Source organism: Cydia strobilella, chromosome 2 (assembly GCF_947568885.1).
Source record: "Cydia strobilella chromosome 2, ilCydStro3.1, whole genome shotgun sequence".
Classification (NCBI taxonomy): domain Eukaryota; kingdom Metazoa; phylum Arthropoda; class Insecta; order Lepidoptera; family Tortricidae; genus Cydia; species Cydia strobilella.
Window position 1 is genome coordinate 19,330,313 of NC_086042.1, and position 19,281 is coordinate 19,349,593.

General features: G+C 39.0%; 1 protein-coding gene across 1 annotated transcript; it reads right to left on the reverse strand.

Annotated features, from left to right (window-relative positions):
* Positions 1 to 97: 97 nt before the first annotated feature.
* LOC134753188 (GDP-L-fucose synthase) lies at positions 98 to 17,013 on the reverse strand. Its single transcript, XM_063688992.1, has 8 exons — positions 16,865 to 17,013; positions 14,975 to 15,126; positions 8,181 to 8,295; positions 6,054 to 6,182; positions 5,386 to 5,459; positions 4,860 to 4,999; positions 3,594 to 3,722; positions 98 to 528 (listed from the first exon to the last, which is right to left on the reverse strand). Exons 1-8 carry the CDS (start codon positions 16,865 to 16,867, stop codon positions 293 to 295), a joined length of 978 nt encoding a protein of 325 aa, XP_063545062.1. The 5' UTR covers positions 16,868 to 17,013; the 3' UTR covers positions 98 to 292.
* Positions 17,014 to 19,281: the final 2,268 nt, after the last annotated feature.

Genomic DNA, 19,281 nt, shown 5'->3' on the forward strand with positions numbered 1-19,281 from the left:
AACGCGCGTTGTAGTATGTTTGTAGATATCCACTGCACTTGTACCGGTCGTAGACTCAGAGCTTTAGTTGTAAATCAAAGTTGGAGAAACCATAAAATCATTGATTTATCGTTTATTACATTTCTTAAAACATGATAACATTTTCATAAAATATACATCGCAACAATATTGCATTCTGAAATCAATTAAATATAATGATTAAGTAATACGTACCTATGTTTTCTTTAACGTTTACGAGTTATAAACTATAACGTTATTGCTTTTTGGTTACGCTGGTCTTAGCCGGTTACCGCTACGTTCTGGCCACCTCTCTGTTGTCCCGGAACCACTGCACGGTCTCCCGTACGGCCTGCTCAAAGGGCGTGAACGTGAAATCCTTGTAAAGTGCGCGAAGCTTATTGTTAGAGGCAGTCTTCTTGTACTGCCCGTCGGCGCTGCTCGTGTCGTAAACCAAAGTGCCTTGGAACCCGTGGGCTTTCTTGATGGCTTCGGCTACCGCGCTTATGGGCACCTCGTCTTCTTCGTCCACTGGAAGGTCAGAATAGAAAGGGCAATTTAAGATAACGTAGCCTTTTTCTTCGAAGCGAATAGTGGGAAAAATGTAAGTATGTAAGTTTCTAAGAGTGGGTGGGGAATTTACATCGTCCAGGAGCGGACGGATTAGCTCGGGTCAACTAGCAATTACAGCTGCTACCATACGATGGCACCATGGCCCGGCCATGATTTTATTCCCGAGGGAGAAATAGATTTTTCACCTCAGCAGCTCGAACAAGCCTACTTTCGTCACTCCCTGGAGTGAGGAAAGTGCGACTTTCCTCACTCCAGGGAGTGAAACAATGTAGCTTTTTAATTTAGTGAAGGCCATGAACTTCATACTTTTATTACATTTTTTTTTATGGTATGGTACGGTACGGTACGGTACAGTACAGTACGGCACGGTCCGTGCCGGTCCGGTCCGGTCCCGTATCGCATCGTACATATTATAATACTTTTTTTTCTGTTTATTCTGTGTAATTCGAAATACATTTTAACCTTTAATATGTTCTCACTGCTGAGGTGAAAAATTATGTGTGCAACACGAGAGCAAAGTTATTTTACATCTCGTGTTTTTGAGTCCCTCGCTACGCTCAAGATTCTACCTTAGAATCACTCGCTTCGCTCGTGATTCAATTATAGAATCTTTCGCTTTCTCGGGACTCAAAATAAACACTCGCAAGAAAAACCAACTTTCCTCTCTTGTTGCACAAATAACTATTTTAGGGTTTCATAAACGCCTTCAGGGGGTTGTTGAGGCTGCCCTGGCGTTTGCAGCGCGTCAGGAATGTTCGCCGCGTGGAGGAGCGACGGTTTACAAGCCGTTCTGCTCAAGCGGGTGGCGTCCCTGGGCGAGCGCGTGCGGGGCGCGGGACGCGGGGCAGTACCAACACTCTCCTGAAGGTGATCGCTGAGAGGATGGACAGCCCTATTTTAGCTCACTGGATGTCCGTGCATGTCAATTGTAATTATAATTATACTTTCTAAATTTCTACTAACACACCTAATATAAGTTATTACTAACTATAACATAATATGGATTACTTGTATCCGAAATAAATGCTTTCATTTCATTTTCATTTCCATAGTCAGGTGGAACCCTTATAGTTTTTCCATGTCCGTCTGTCTGACTGTCCGTCCGAGGCTTTACTCGAAAGCTGCAATTTGGCATGGATGTATAAATCAGTCATTCCGACAAAGTGGTAAAATAAAAGTATTGTTTTATGGTGCCTCCCCTACATGTAAAGGTGGGTATTGCGGTTTTTTTTCGATTTTGTCATTGAATAGTAAATGGATAGGTCTTTCAAAACGAATAGTGGTCTTCAACAACCATGTTTCGATAAAGTGAAGATTTTCGGAAAAAAAGTCTCCGCCCTCTTCTAAGTTTTGAACCATAGTTAGGTCCAAAAAATAAGATTTTTTTTTTGAAAGTAGAGCTTAATAAAGACATTCAATGAAAACTATAGCGAACATTATCGGTTACGCCATTTTTGACTTATTGCAAAAAGTCTTCCCTTCTTAGTAAAAAGACGTTCAATACAGCTTTAACGGCTCCCCAATAAGATTTAGTCAGAGCGTTAAAGACTTGGGTGTTCTTTTTGACAATACCCTGAGTTGGAGGGCACAGGTTACTGAAATCAGCCGTAAGGTCATGGGCTCACTTCATTCTCTCAACAAACTGAAACACTTTTTACCGATCAAAACTAAAGTTGCATTAATGAACACCCTTATACTGCCCATTATTGATTATGGTGATGTTTGTTATCCGGACTTAAACGAAGAGCTTCTCGACAAATTGGATCGCCTGATGAATAACTGCATTCGCTTCATTTTTTGCCTCCGCAAATATGATCACATTTCTTCCTTTCGCTCTCAGCTTGGCTGGCTTCCAATTCGACAACGTCGCAATATTCGCTTGCTTTCCACTCTCTTTTCTGTGCTTAACGATCCACACTCTCCTGAGTACCTCAAATCCTTATTTCAATACTACGGCATTTCTCGCGACCGCCAACTTCGCTCTTCTGGCAATATGTCTCTGTCCATCCCTTTTCACCGAACCGGGTTCATGTCGTATTCGTTCACTGTGCAGGTGGCGCGCCTTTGGAACGGACTTCCTTTTAACATAAAAAATGCGCCAAATAAGTTCGCGTTCAAAAAATCCTTACGTGCTTTCTATGCTAGCGGAAAGAAAGTTTCTTAGTGTATTTTTATTAGTTTCATAATGAGTCTCGTCGTTATTTATATATATATATATATATATATATATATATATATATATATATATATATTATATATAGTATATATGTATATTATATTTGTATATATGTGATTATATGTTATTTTTATTTTATTTTTGCTGTTGTATTTGTAGCACCGCCCACAATTTCTCTGCTTAGCCTTAAGGTTGACTGGTAGAGAATGCCTTATGGCATTAAGTCCGCCTTTTGTACTGTAAGGTTTTCTTTTGTGCAATAAAGATTAAATAAATAAATAAATAAATAAATAAAATAAATAAATAAATACAAAGCGCTGGGAAGGTACTCCCTTTTGCTTGTTATGCACTTTAATACTTCCTAATTTCGTTCAAGGCAGCCTATTGTGACGGACGGGTAACTACGGATCCCTACACTGAGCATGGCTCGACATGCTCTTGGCCGTTTTTAGGGTTCCGTACCCAAAGGGTAAAAACGGGACCCTATTACATGGACTTCGCTGTCACCAGGCTGTATCTCATGAACCGTGATAGCTAGACAGTTGAAATTTTCACAGATGATGTATTTTTGTTGCCGCTATAACAAAAAATACTAAAAACAGAATAATATAAATATTTAAATGGGGCTCCCATACAACAAACGTGTTTTTTTTAATGTTTTTTCCGTAATGGTACGGAACCCTTCGTGCGCGAGTCCGACTCGCACTTGGCCTGTTTTGTCATGCTATTTATGTAACTTAGACGCTTCCCTTCCAATCGACCCATTCCAATATGTTTGCTTTGCTTGGCCCACTATATGGGAATTACTGCCCTAAGCCAATGTATCACGGAATAAAGCGTTGATTACCTGATAAGATTATAGGGTCCACGCTGTCGTAGTTCCGCAGCACCCACAAGAAGAGGCGGGCTAAGTCGGGCGAATAGATGAACTGGCGTAGGGGCCGCCCGCTGCCTAGTACCGTGAATGTTGAGTCGCCTGCAAACGAAATAACACCGTTAGATACATCAACTAAACTAAAACTAATAGAGACCTTAGTGTCGTTTGAGTTCTGTGTTAACTCCTTGTGTCTCAGGGATATTTGTTCGCGTGGATTTGTATGTTAGTGGTTTTATCTATATCTATATATATAAACGTAAAAGTCCTGACTGACTGACTGACTCACTTAAATCAACGCCCAGCCCAAACCGGACCTAGAGAGCTGAATTTTTCACAATAGGTAGTTTCTATAACGTTAGTATCCACTAAGAAGGGGTTTTTCAAAATTCAACCCCTAAGGGGATGAAATGAGGGTCCAAAGTTAGTGTGGGGTTCAAGTTTTATTTTAAGCTATGAATTCGAACCTTGGGAAAAAGATATATTATTAAAAAACACAAAAACTAATTTCAGCGTTTTTGAAAATTCATCCCCTAAGGTGGTGAAAAAGGGGTAGCAAATTTGTATGGAGATCAAAAATTTTATTTAATGCGGGACTTAAAACTTTGTATATAGGCATATTATAAGAATACAGGAAAAGTAATTTCAGCGTTTTTAAAAATTCATCCCCAAAAAGGGTTAAAACGGGGTTGAAAATTTGAAACCATTATAAAGGCTTTGAAACTTCTTAGAAAGGCATAATAGCCGCTTAGAAAGACATAATTTCGACGTTGTTGGAAATGTAATCCCTACGGAGGTTAAAAAGGGGATGAAAGTTTGTCTTGGGGTTCAAATTTTATTATAAGCTAGGAACTTGAAACTTTGCACAAAGGTATTATATTAAAAAACAAGAAAACTGATTTCAGCGTTTTTAAAATTCATCCCCCAAGGTGGTGAAAATGAAAAGGGGGTTGAAAGTTTGTATGGAGATCAAACATTTTATTGAGTATAGGACTTCAGTGTATAAAGGCATATTATTAGAATAATTTAGAATACAAGAAAAGTAATTTTTAAAGTAAACGGTTATATTTTTATTTTATGCATAGTATTCAATCCATCCATAGTGTGATAATTCCAAAACTCTCTTTCCGGGACTCTGACTTGATGGACTTACGGGTGATTTGAAGAACCTTCGGGGATGATTCGGAGACTGGACCGGATTTATTCGAAATACACCAAGCAAAAAGTGCAGTAACCCACCGTTTCTCATAGCGTCGTCCATCCTACGAACGAGCGCTGGAATGACGTGGCTGGACTGCAGGCTGTAGTTGTCCCTCGGGCCGAACACGTTGCACGGGATCACCGACGTGAACACGCGTCCGTGCTGATCGTGGTAGCCTCTGGAAAATACTTCTTTACAGCACAGGAAAACTAAGCACAGGGGCCACGGCATCCGTCCAATTGCATGATGCTTATAATATAGAGTTTATGATAATATCAAATGGTAGGTATCTTCCTATCTGGTCCCGCTTTACTTGACCGACGCAAACGAGAATCATTCCTTCAATTCTCTTCTTTTCAAATGTTCAAGGAAGAAGGATCTATTTAAAAGCGCTCAATATCAATAAGATCAATTTTTAATAACAACGATTGTGAGAATTACACGACGTGAGGACATTTTTTATGATAACAGTACTAACCGGACTAGCAAGCGCGCCCACATAGGTAGGTAGGTAGTTCCAGCATTGTATAAACTATCATAATAATTTACGATAAAATATGTTACCTATTTAGAACATCGATCATTCTCTTCGCATAGCTGTATCCGTAATTCGACGAGTGTGGCGGTCCATTGTGAACCTGAAATATTTAGATAACATTTCATCAGTCTAGTAAATAAAGAAGATCGACAACCCCCACACAAGCCGCAAGAATCGTCAATGTTGTAGATGACATTAAATATTATTTTTTTAGTCATTTGCGTTGCGTACGTATGAAAACTGCCACCCGCACCCGTATTGCTGTGTTATTTATACTTATTACTTTAGAAGCTGTTGAGAACCAGGTTCTATGAATGTTTCGTAGCTGATTGGCAGCATAACCCTATTGACATTATAATGTATGTAACGTAACTCGTAAAATGGCATAAGTTGCATGAAACACTGAGGAACTGCAGGCTGCAGGGGTACAGTCGAAGGCAAAAACAAAAGACAAATGGCTCAAAAATATATAAGAACACGACTTTATTGTCTAAGGTGTAAGAGCGTACAGATATTTCTGAAACTTTGGGAATGTTTATATATTTATGCCCTTGGCTGTACACACACGCTCGGTGGGCTCGGTGCACGGCCGTCCCTTCTGCTTTCTCAGCTCGACAATGCACGGAGTTTGTGCTCAGACTGTAGTAATCATACAAACATAGCACATGCTAGTGGTTAGTGGTTGAGTACTTACCATAGTTTCGTCTATAGGATATGTGGTCTTGTCTGGGAATATGCACGTAGATAGGCACGAGACCACCTTCTTCACATTGTTGGTGTGGCAGGCAGCTAGGACATTGTCGTTAATCGCCATGTTTTCTCTCTGCAAGTATTGTTATGGTAAAAATAAAGGAAAAATTGTTTGTCACAAACTTGCAACTCCTGGATACCAACCCAAATGCAATTTCGTAATTTATAAGTATATATATTATTTTTAACATGTCTGTATCCAATAACAGATGAGAGTAGTTCATATAACAGATCTAATATATTATATATAAGCCTAAGCAAGCTGCAATCCGGATTTCTTGCTTTCATAAGGCTTGGCCAAACCAGGGACCGGCCCGCTATCCCTTATCGGGGTTTTATAAGGGTATTGCATAAGGCTTAACTCACCATACCCTTTGCCAGACGAAACCCTTTGTTTTGGTTTTAAAAACCCTTATATAAAGCTACCACATTTGAGTAATCGGTAGCCCAAATACCCTTACAAAACCCTTATCATCCGCTCACCAACACCTTGCATATTGCTTATAAGGGTTAGCCTTATAAAGGGCTTCCCTTTTAGCATATAAGCGTGCTAATTTAAGTCGTCTACCTTGTTCATAAAGCACACATTACTTCGAATCCGAGCGATCGTCGGCGGCGACGGCGGCGTTCTTTGACTAGGCACGTATTTTCTTTCCTTTACATACACTACCGTAGATATATACTAATCCTGTCTCTTTCACGCAAAGGGAAACCTTTATAAAAAGCGCTTAAAGATAAGGGTAACCCTTATTAAGAGCTAGCCTTATATTTGGTTAGCTTTTCGGTAAGGGTTAGTCAAAGGTAAGGGTATGAATGGGCTTGCAGTTCAAAAGGGAAAGTCTTTTAATGTGTTAGCCGTGTTTAAGTGTCGCCCATTGAAAGGGTTTTATCGCGGAAAGGGTTGTCCGGTCCCTGGGCCAAACACAAGGCTTGACGCAGCGCCGCGTCCGCGCCGCGTGGACGCAAGGGGCCGGCGGGACGCAGTCTTAGCGGAAGCCGCTCGACCCCAATTTCAAAGGAATACCGCAAATCGATGTACAGGTTAGCCATTTGGCACACGCATACTAGAGGTCAAAACAAAATTTTTGACCCGCAGTTCCTAAAAAAATTTCGCTGGGGAAGAGTGGTAAAACATTTTTTTTTGTATGGAAAAAAAAAAAATTCCAAAACCTATCGTGTGTGGTATCATACGAAAGGGCTTTTTGAGGCGATTCTAAAAATATATCACATCATTACATGTCGGGCATTTTTTTTTAAATTAAAACAAAAAGAATTTTCGAATCATACCAAGTTTGGGCTCCTCCAGACACGATATGGCTGTTTTTTTTGTACAAAATACCACAAATGATACGTGATATCCTCATGTCTAACCCCAAGAAAGCAATTTTGAAAATAATATCATTAACATTTTTTTTTTTTAATTTTACAAAGTGACACAGTTCTACTTCAATACCTATTTCACGAGACTTATGGAACTGTACTGCAGATGCGGTGTCGGCACGGGGTTGTCACTTGACAAGTTTTTGTACCTATACCTACTGATTTATTATTTTTAAGATAAATATGTAGGAATTACCAACGTTGATTCTGTAAACATAAAAATTTTTGCCGGGAATAGTATGTCTGATTCTCACGGAAGTAGGTATGCCACAGAAGTACTTATTCCTTTGAAAATATGTCGGTCAATATAGTCCGGAATTTAAAAAAAAATGTTTTTTCTGCTTCCTTGTTCTTCCGTTTATTCAGACATATATATAAGTTTTATACAGATTAGATCGCGATTTAGGTTTCGAAGCCATTGCTTATTTTCAATTTTGCGCGAGCGCCACGTGACACGACTGTCGTGCGAGCCGAGCGGCAGCCCACTGCCATACACCTGCCCGGGCGGTGCGCCGGCCAAATATACATAAACTGCGCAGTGACACCCCCCCTGGTTAGACTATCTGTTTGACGTCGCTAACCTGTTAGCATGGGCGGCGGTCGCGCCGCGCGTCCGCGGCGCTGCGTCGTGCCTTGTGTTTGGCCAAGCCTTAAATGAGTGATGAAAATAATATAATTATGTAGAACTTACGAAGAAATCTAAATTATGTGCCATGTTGTGGAACAGGCCACCAACCATGGCTGCCAGGTGAATAACATGTGTGGGTTGGTGCTTCTTGAATAGGGCCTCAGTTTGCTGCTTATCTCTGTAAATATTAACAAACACAAACACTGTTTAAAGGCTGGTTGATTAATTATGTTTTTTTTTCAAAACCATTTTAATGATGATGACCTTTTCGCGATCGCATGGTCCTATTGAGTACGAGTATGCCATCGGTGATGTTTGTATAGCGCGTTCGGCCCGCGTCCGCGATCTGGGTGTGCTCTTCGACCCTGCGCTCTTTATTTCGCGATCATGTCCAGGCAGTGACTGATGCGGCGTACAAGAGGCTGGGATTCGTTATGCGCAACTCTGGGTCCCTGAGCATATACGCCACTTGAGTGCTCTATGCTGCACTCGTCCGGAGTGTACTGGAGACGAATTCTGTAGTCTGGAGTCAGCATGAGAATAAATATATTCTCATTTGGAACAGGTCCAGAAAATGTACCTAAGGGCTTTGTACATGAGGATATACGTCTATTATCCGTACATGTATCCTACCTTATTCTTACAGGGTCAGCTAGGGTATGACTCCTTACAGTTGCGAAAGTCGCTCTCCATAGACAAGTTTTTATTTTATATTAGCAATCTTTAGAAATAAAATTGATAGTATAAAACTTGTCGAAGTTTGTGTGCGCCTGTTTGTACCTAACCAGTACACCCGCGCGCGGCGGCAACCGCTGCACGCAGGCGCCGGTCGCGCGAGCGCACGCGTTGCTTAACTCCCTGCTCGAGGCGCAGCCACAGTGCGATTTGTTTGAGACGTGAAATTACGCACTTACCGTAATTCTCATTAGTGAAAATTACCGTAAATTACCGAGAATTTACGGTAACTTACCCATGAAGTATAGTAAATTAAGATTGAATTTTGCTTACATGTTTTGTGGTTTTAAAATATTTAAACGTTTTTTACGTTATTATTATTAAGTGTAGTAATGTTATCTGACACGTGGTTGATTGGTATAATTTATGGTCTTATTTCTCCTTATCTTAGTCCCAGCTCTATGTGGGCTTCCTTGTACGGCGGAGCCAAAGGGTTAGGTTCTGGGCTTTTATCTCCCTCTTGACATTGAACTACCAGGTGTAGGAGGTCTTCGTCTTCCCAGGAATGTTGTGAGGATATTGTATTGTAGCACGGGCATGTTTCCGTAACTTGACTACGGGCGTCTATTTTTCGTGACGGGGGGTGGGGCTTAGTCCAGCCAACCCAACCTCTCAAGAGGAAGGACGACCTGCTGGATCCTGCATGGAAGAGCGACTTCGTCAGCCTTTCATTGATGCCAGGCATGGCCTGTCGGCCTCCAGCCTGGTTTAGCTAGGGTGCTGTGTGTTGTGTCAACTTGTGTCTTTGTGTCCCTTGTGTGAGTGTACCTTGCTAAAGGGCATCGGGAGAATCGATTCCGGGTCAATCGCCTCCGCACCTGATCCTTGTCTGGCAAGCTCGTCCGCATCGTCGTAAGCCCAGGATCCACTGTGGCCCTTAATCCATTGAAGGGTGAGCTTCATATTATGACATACAGGTTTGTCATATGGAGGTCTCCATTAGTCGTTCGTGGCTTCATGTATGAGTTTTGATGTAACTATATGGCTTAGGGCCATTAGGAGTGCTCTACTGTCGGATAGTATGTGGATGGAGGGATCCTACTACTTTCCTTGCAGTGATGGCAGCCGCCGCATTGAAGATGCCCATGCACTCAGCTTGGAATACTGAGTTATGAGCTCCTAGCGGAATGGTAATGGACACGTTCGGGTCTTCAGAGAAGGTTCCAGAGCCCGACCCACTGTCTGTTTTGTACGCATCAGTGAAGATTCTCAGTTCACGGGTATTAAGTCCTCCGTAATTGTCGTTCTCAAATCATTGTATTTTGTACCTTTTGTCGAAGATATTAGTTTGTTTATGAATCCGATTCGTGCCTGCTCTGAGCATTGGAAAGTCTTCGTAAACCTCGGATCGGATTTTGGAGCTAAACCTTCCACTGCTTCATCTACATATACAACCCCCCCTCAACATATGGTAGACCATATGTCATATGTATCTTGCTGTATGTGTAGGTGAAGCAGTGGAAGGTTTCTCCATAGCTGCAGTCTGTCGGACCTCGTGTTTTGTAGGCATGTTTAAGGCGGATTTAAATGGCAAACTATCATCTCGTTTCATTATGTGGCCGGACCATCTAAGCCTTCTTTTAATTTGTCAGTAATGTAATAAGGACCACTCTGAAAGATCCTCTACCTCAAGACGAGTAACAGGACATAGAAAAGTCGAGCACTATGAATGCAGGATCTTGAGATTCTTGAGGGCCATCAGGAACCATTCTAATCCGTTAGTACCTAAACTGTACCAAAAATGCATTTACCACATGTTTTTTTACCTGCTGTAACTAGTACATTGCGAACCCGGCTGATAAGCGCTTATACCTGTTTAAAATATAACAGCTTAACTTAAGACGATAGTCGCTGATGTGTCCTTGAGCGTCTCAGCGTCTCTGTACCCGCACCCCGCTCACTGCGATCGTACGTGAATTTACCACAACGAGGTTCAAAGAATAAGATACAGCTACAGCTCAGAGGCGCGCGATTGGCGCTATACTCGTATTTGTGTATCTTTTGCAGATATTTTGTCGTTTGAGTATGAGTAGATCATGCGTTTAGTGGAGGTCGTAAATTATAATAAAAATACATTCCCTTATGCATTATACTTTGCAAGCCTCAATTAGTTAATTTGTGTTTTATCTGTTTCTTACAAATAAATACCTGTACGGTACGGTATGTACTAAATTGAGGCGTACAGTGTTTATTTTATAGTCATTTTTTATCCGTAATAAATAAATATAAATAATGCCATTCAAAGTTAACTTATAAAATTAATTACCTACTACCTAGTCTACCTACATATAAAATTTTGGGAACTAGTGATAAACTAGTATTTTTTGAAGTTCGTAGTTTTATCAAACATTACGTGGGAATATTATTCGTGGGAAATTTATATTACAAGCGCGCCACAACCAAATCAGCGCTCTGCAGTTTTTTATTTATTGGCCACAATAACTCCGATATAGTGGTTAACGGCTATGTATGATGAACCCCCGTGGACGTCAGCTGCCGTTCCGTTGGTGGGTTGAGGAATGGCAGCCAGCGAAACAAGCAAAAAAAATTGTCATCGCCTCCCGCATGATACTTTGTCAGATGATAGTTTAGATGCTAATGTGAATAAAAAAATCGTCAGCTGGTTGTATCTCGGTGGAAGGTCAGCTGGTCACATGAACATGTAAAACATTTTTTTTTCAGTCATCGCATCCCATTTCATTATACTTTGTCAGATGGTAGTTTAGAATTTAGATGATATTGTTAATAAAACAAATCGTCGGCCGGTTCTATCGCGGTGGAAAGACCGTCAGCTCTTAAAACATTATTGTTAGTTTAAAAATAATTTTAATTTATTTAGCCGTTAAGTAGAAATAACCAAAGTTCGCCGCAAAATGGCCCATTGTATTATTTATATAAACTATAAATTTCAAGAAAAATATTAAATGTTACAATTGTTGAACAATAAATAAAGACTCATAGCTATATATTTTTTTCATAATTTTTTTTTACCCATTTAAAAGAAATACGCTCTAGACCGTAACAGTAAGTAAGTATATAGTTTCTGAATTAAAGAGGTATTATTTACCATTATAATAATTTACCACCTCCACGAAATGCAAGGTCTATTCGTATCTGAACAAGAAAACATTTGTAAAGTACGAACTAACTATTACACTATAGCATAGGTACTCGTATTATCGTTGCGGTGGTAAGCAGGGACAGGGTATTGCATAAGGCTTAACTCACCATACCCTTTGCCAGACGAAACCCTTTGTTTTGGTTTTAAAAACCCTTATATAAAGCTACCACATTTGAGTAATCGGTAGCCCAAATACCCTTACAAAACCCCCTATCATCCGCTCACCAACACCTTGCATATTGCTTATAAGGGTTAGCCTTATAAAGGGCTTCCCTTTTAGCATATAAGCGTGCTAATTTAAGTCGTCTACCTTGTTCATAAAGCACACATTACTTCGAATCCGAGCGATCGTCGGCGGCGACGGCGGCGTTCTTTGACTAGGCACGTATTTTCTTTCCTTTTCATACACTACCGTAGATATATACTAATCCTGTCTCTTTCACGCAAAGGGAAACCTTTATAAAAAGCGCTTAAAGATAAGGGTAACCCTTATTAAGAGCTAGCCTTATTTTTGGTTAGCTTTTCGGTAAGGGTTAGTCAAAGGTAAGGGTATGAATAGGCTTGCAGTTCAAAAGGGAAAGTCTTTCAATGTGTTAGCCGTGTTTAAGTGTCACCCATTGAAAGGGTTTTATCGCGGAAAGGGTTGTCCGGTCCCTGGTGGTAAGTAGTACGTTTGATTTTTTCCTTTCGCCTTAATTTATAGTTTCGCCAAAAGAATACGACAGGCCGTTTTGGTGTTTTTACTAAACGGCTTAATCAATTGTAAGGGTCATGATTTATAAATAGTTTATATTTGGGTTATGCCTACTTTTTATTTCTGATTAGCTTATAAAAGAATATCAATTGACTCTTACTTGTCACTGTTCGTTTTCATCATCAACCACCACCAATCAATTGGAGATTACCCAATCTCCCAACACAATTAAAAAATTTAAACTTAAAAATGAATAAATAAATATCTATATACAACTTAAATTGATCGCCTATATTAATCAATTAATTATTGTTTTGTTAGGAATCGAACTTTATTCAAAACGTAAAAATGGCAATATGTCCGCGCATGTTAGAAAACATTTATTTTTATATTTTAAATGAAGCTTTCTCAAACATAAGTGGAAATATTGTCATTATTTTCGTTAGAATAGGCTGCGAAACACCGTGTTAGGAGCGCTAAAGCGCGTCAGAACCAAATCAACTTTCTGCAGTTATTTAGTCTTTGGCCACAATAACTCCAATTTTATTGCACTTGGACTCAGAACACGCATACAGAGTACAAGGAAGGCACGGAGCGACGAGCGACACAGCCTCCTCATCTGAAAGCTAGAACACGACTGCCGGCCACGCTTTTTTCGAGCTGCATACGCACGAAATGTTGAATAATATTCGATTTCTTTAAAAAAATATTATTTTTTAACATTATGAAACGTTGCATTTATAGTGCCTGTTAAATCATTTATTTTAGGTTAAAAATAACTTTAATCGAATAAACCGTTTAGGAGATATAAGCAAAGTTAGTCGCAAAACGACCTGTCGTAATGTTCCTTTTATGGAGAAACTATAAGTCACAGGGAAGAAGTCAAACGTTAGGAATATTGTACATAAAATGGAGATTAATATATATTTTTTTCATAAGTTTTTGTTGAACCGTTAAGCAGATATATACTATAGAAAGTAAGAGTTTACGGCCAAAAATAGCGACTAGCGCCTTAAAATAAACACGAAATGTAATAAAATATCTTAAAACACACTTGTTGTAATGTAAGCCATTACAAATCAAACTTTACCTTACACATCAATGCTTGCCTACATATGACTTAAGGAAATATTTATGGTCTTTTCGTAACACAACATAATAATTATTATTAAAATTACCGTAATAAGTTTAGATAAAGAATAAATTTATTAATTATCGGATGGATTTTATACAATTAAGCTGAAATAATAGAAAACTCACTTTATTTTTCCTTAGGCAAGTACCTATACTTTCATTAAAAACACTTTAAATTCCACATCGAATGAAACTTATGAAATATTATTAAAATTATTAAAATAATTTAATATTATTGTGTATTTCATCTGGAACATATAATTATATCATTGATTAAAGTTAAAATTTCTCTTAGGAAAATTACCCGAGAACATTCGCGGGGAAGATTCCCCGTAATTTACGGTAATTTTGGTAATAAACTAGTTCCTGTAGACAGATTTTTTGAAAATTTCAGTACAGATTGTATTACCTAAATAAAAATCAATTCTGTAAAAAAAAAGTTAAATAAAATGAAAACTTAGACAACTTTCTCGATAATTACCAATATAATTACCCGTACGGAGAACGTTACGGCGTAATTTCCCCAACGATTCTCTTTGTTCTTGCAATTTACGGTAACAGTACATCACTATTTGAGAGTGCGATGGGGCGAGTGATAATGGAATACAATGCAAGTGGATATTAGAAAGAGAGATGCGTGAGAGTACCATATCATAATTGATTTATACCTGTGTCTTAGTTGTATGTTATTATGTTCTACTAGCTTTATGTTGTTAATCTATTTCAATTTGTGTCGCTTTGGCATTAGCTGTAAGGTGCAATTAGTTATTTGAAATAATAAATAAATAAATAATACGTAGTGGGTTATTAATTTTGATTTTATTAAATTGGAAAGCGGTCATTGTAATTTGCATACGGACATAGCATATGGACGCCTTCAACCCCAGAGGGGTCACATACACATTTATCTCAGGAGTTTTTAAAATCTAAGGGACACAATTGTCCAAGACGGCCTTTATGGCACAATAAGAGATTTACTAGTTAGATTTAACCACAATTCCTGCGCTGCATTCTTGTTAAATCTGTAGACCATCAAAACTGATTACCATTAAAAGTCATTTATTTTCTTAACCTTTCATTTTTGTCCGTGGTCTGCATTCTGCAAAACCAGCCCTTGACACCTATGATTCTTTGTTCTTTGTTAAGTAGTTATGAAGTACAATATACACTTGCCTAAGATCACCATCCTTGGAGCCACAAAAATTCCATGTCTCAGTTTGGTGTCCTTTTCCCTGCCGTTTCTCCTCTTCGACAACTGCTTTGATGGCTTGTCCAACAAGCCCTGAACCTCCTGTTACTAAAATAATGTGTGATTCCCCATCCATCTAAAGATAAAATTAAAAATCTCATCTGATACACAAAAAACATACTTATTTAATAGCTCTAATTGCTTGAGCTGTTTTAACCCGTAACCGTAATTTATAAGTGAAAGAGAAAAATCCTATGCTGCCCAAATTTTATATAAATATTCTTTCTCTTACCCCCCGTCGCTCGGTGGCACGTCTATAACTACAGTGTAAAGTAAACTCTCTATAACGAATCTCAAGGGACCGAGCATTTTTTATTGTTATAGAGAGTTATCGTTATATGGAGTGAAGAAAAACACAACCAAATTCACAAAAAAAGTATGTACCTATTTGATAAAATTGGTAATTACATTATTCTTATTACATACTTATAGTCTGTTAATTTTGCCTGATGTTTTTTGCTACGCCAGATCGCCAGTACTTATTTTGTTACGATAGGTACCTGGTGTGTTTAGTTTGGGTCCATCATTTCCAGAACGTAATGATGCACGTGTTTAAGGCAATTAACAATAATAAAAGAAAGACGGCTGTTTCTGACCTCAGAAGTTTCGGAACCTCAAAAGTTTTGTGGGCATCTTTTGTTAAATGATAAGAAAACATGAACAATAAATATTTACTGTGTCAAAAAATGAACACATTTCGTCGTAATAGAGAATGGCGGTTGCGCTATAGAGAGTTTAACAATGTATGGGTTTTAAGTTAAACCAACCAAATTGTGCTCACTTCTACGTTATAGGGAGTTTATCGTTATAGAGAGTTACGTTATACAGAGTTTACACTGTACTTGTATATACTATGTATATAGTGTGAAGTCTATAAATTGGGTGATTTCCAAACGTAAAAAAAAGGAAGTGTCAGTCAAAACAAATTTCTTAGCCATTTTAGTTGTTAAGTTGAAATGGACAATAAATGGACTTTTTGTATGTTTCTCCCGCTATAAAATTTCGCCACACCAAAAAAATATTGTTTAGTATTTTATGTTGTATTTTTTTGGTAGATTATTAGATAATGTAAGTTTAGTAAGTCATAAATGTCATAATTTATTTATTTAGTTATTGTTTTCTGATAAAATATTGACTCTAAAAGTTTGTGGTTCATATGAACCCTCTGCCCGTCTGGAACACGTGATTCCTATGTGGCCACTGCCCTACAGGGAGTTTACATGACATTTAAGGGTAAGATACCCTCATAGTACAAAAGTAATGTATTTTATATTAAATTAAATATTTATTCAATGGTCAATCTTACGAGCCACGACATCCACGCGAGCCAAGCAAGTGCGCCCAGATTGTGCATATTGTGACGCAAGTGTAAATGTGAAGTGCCCGTGACTAACCATTAAAACTACTCTGTATGGCTAAACAAGGCAGTGGCCATATTATGTACCACGTAGCACCATTGATAACGGGCTGTGGGCATATAAAAATTACCGGTTTTTTTTATTATGAAAAAATTAAAAAAATTAAAATGAAAAAATGTTTATTGGTTCCATACAAGTAGTTTACAACATGGGATGGGATCTTCTTTTAAGCATTAGATATGCTTGTGACAGAAAACCCCACTCTACGCATTATGTATGTGTCTTTAAATCTAGTATTTAACACTTAAATCTAAAACTAAATACTTCTTTTATATATTATTGAATTAGTGATAATAAAAAAAAAACAAGAAACTGATTTCTTTTAACGCTATTAATTATTATCTACCATTCTACCCGAATCAGTTATCAATATAAAAATAAAAATAGCTTCCTTACCATAATGAAGTTCTAGTATGTTTGTTTGCACTAAAACCTGCATACGTGGCGAAAATCAAATAATAACCTGCTGTACCGGCAGAAATTTATAATGTTTGATAAGTTTGATTGAAGGTTTAATATTTTGTGCTTGAACTTGTCAATGTCAATGTCAAAGTGACAGTTAGACCCCATACGCACATAGCCATAGTATAGTAGTTATAGGTTATACACATGAAACCAAGCGACCAGGGGTAAGAGAAAGACATATTCATGTATGGCAGCATCATCCTTTTTCTCTTTCACTCTTATAAATTTCGGTATTTCGCCATCGCCTCCTACCTATGCTGCCATAACCCGACCATGAAAAAAAAAAAACCCGGTCGGTGATAAGGACAAAGCATGGTACTATTTGCTCTTTCCTCTTATAGGAATCGCAATAAGACTATCTTTCTCTATCAAAGAGTGTCAGGCCCGTGTGCATACGCACGAGAGGTTAAAAATATGTCTTGATAAGGAAAATCAAAATTTACATTCATATGAATAACTAGCTGTTGCCCGCTACTTCGTACGCGTGGATTTGTATGTTCGTGGTTATATATTTTACATAGAACATTATGCAGCAAAAGATATCAGTAGGGGGGGTAATTATTTGTTAATAATTATACAACGCATGAAATTTGTCTTTCACAAAGTACGAAGTTTCAAGCCCCTAACTGAAGAAAATTGTTCTTGATATAATCTGTCAACACTTAGATTTTCAAGTCCACTATTTTAAAAAAATGTTCGCTCCCGATGCAAACTTTATTAATACAAACTTTTCAAACACGGTGCAATCAGTTTTCGTCTATTTTAATGCCCTTTTACCAAGTTTCATGTTCTTTGCTTAAACGAAAACTTGTACTACATATAAACTTAGTTTGAAAGCATTTGTAATGGATTCAAACTTTCAACCCCTTTTTAACCCTTTTACCCCTAAATGAATATTTAAAAAAAGCTTAAATTACTTTTCTTGTATTCTAATAATAATTTATAGCGTGTGACAGAGACGGGATGCCTAAGCGTGCGTTAGTACGAGATAGCACGCCTAGTGGGCATCTTCCCAATAGAGCTAATCTAAGTAGACCCCGGCTCGCGTATTAACAGACTAAGCCGCGGGTCAATTTATAGTAGTCGCGTGCGCGGCCATGTTTGAGTATCGCGCGGAAGGCAACAGCGCTGCGCGCGAGTTGAGTTTGGTAGCCGGTACCTTTGTGTATAGACGTGTGCGCGTATCCGACCCTACGACCGATCACGAGTATCATAGCATTGAATTGTAATAGTTTTAGTAATTTTAACGTATAGTGGACTGTATTGTATCATAAACCGTGTTCTTTAAGTATAATAAACTGTTTAACTTCAGTGCCGGTTATTATTATACCTACACCCGCTATATTCTGGCCGCCCAACGTTTTTGGGTCTGGAACGTTCGATCGCGCGTTCACCAAGAGTACCTACCGGCCGTGACTTGTCTAGAAAATGCCTCCAAAAAGTCGGCGTCGTGGTGGTAGACTCTCGTTGGGTTCACACGGGAGCACCGAGTCAGTCAACGAGAACATCACAATGAACCAGGAAACCCTGACGACGATGTTGACCACCTTGCAACAATCTCAAAACGAGTTTTGTCAGCAACTGCTTCGCGAGGTGAGGTCTTCAACTCCGTCACAGGCCGACGCCACGGCTGCTGCCATCGCTGCGGCTGCTACATTCGCTTCAGTTAATGGTAACTTTGCTCAATGTACGGCTCGTTACAGCGGCAGCAAAGAAGAGCATCTAGAAAGTTTCATTGATAACATGGAAAGTTACAAGTCATGCATGCATATTACGGACGAAAATGCTGTACGCGGTCTGTCGCTGCTACTCACTAAGGATGCAGGAGTTTGGTGGCAAGGTGTAAAATCACAAGTAAGGACGTGGGAAGATGCGCTCGACAAGCTGCGAAGTGCTTTCGGCGAGCGCCGCCCTCCTTTTGTAATATACACAGAGCTTTTCTCTTTGGTTCAAGGTGAACAAAATACAGAGATTTTTGTTTCAAAAGCCAGAGCATTGTTAGCTAAGTTGCCACCAGAAGACTTAAGCGAGCGAGTCCAAATAGATATGGTATTCGGGCTCTTAGACCGCCGCATACGTAAAAGGTTAAAAAGAGAAAACATAGATACGTTTGATACATTATTGAAACATTGTCAAAGTATTGAAGATTCACGCAAAGAGAATCATGTACCCGTTGCGGCAAAGAAGTCGAGCGATCGTCAAAGTACTACGGCAGCGAGCGTTTCGCCGAATCGCGCAAGGTCGCGCGCCAGCGGTGCGAGCGGCGTTGCTACGCAACGCGCCGCCGACGAAGCCAGCGCTTCAACGTCGCGTGCGTCGTCGCCGCGTTCTTCCGATCAAGCTGACGT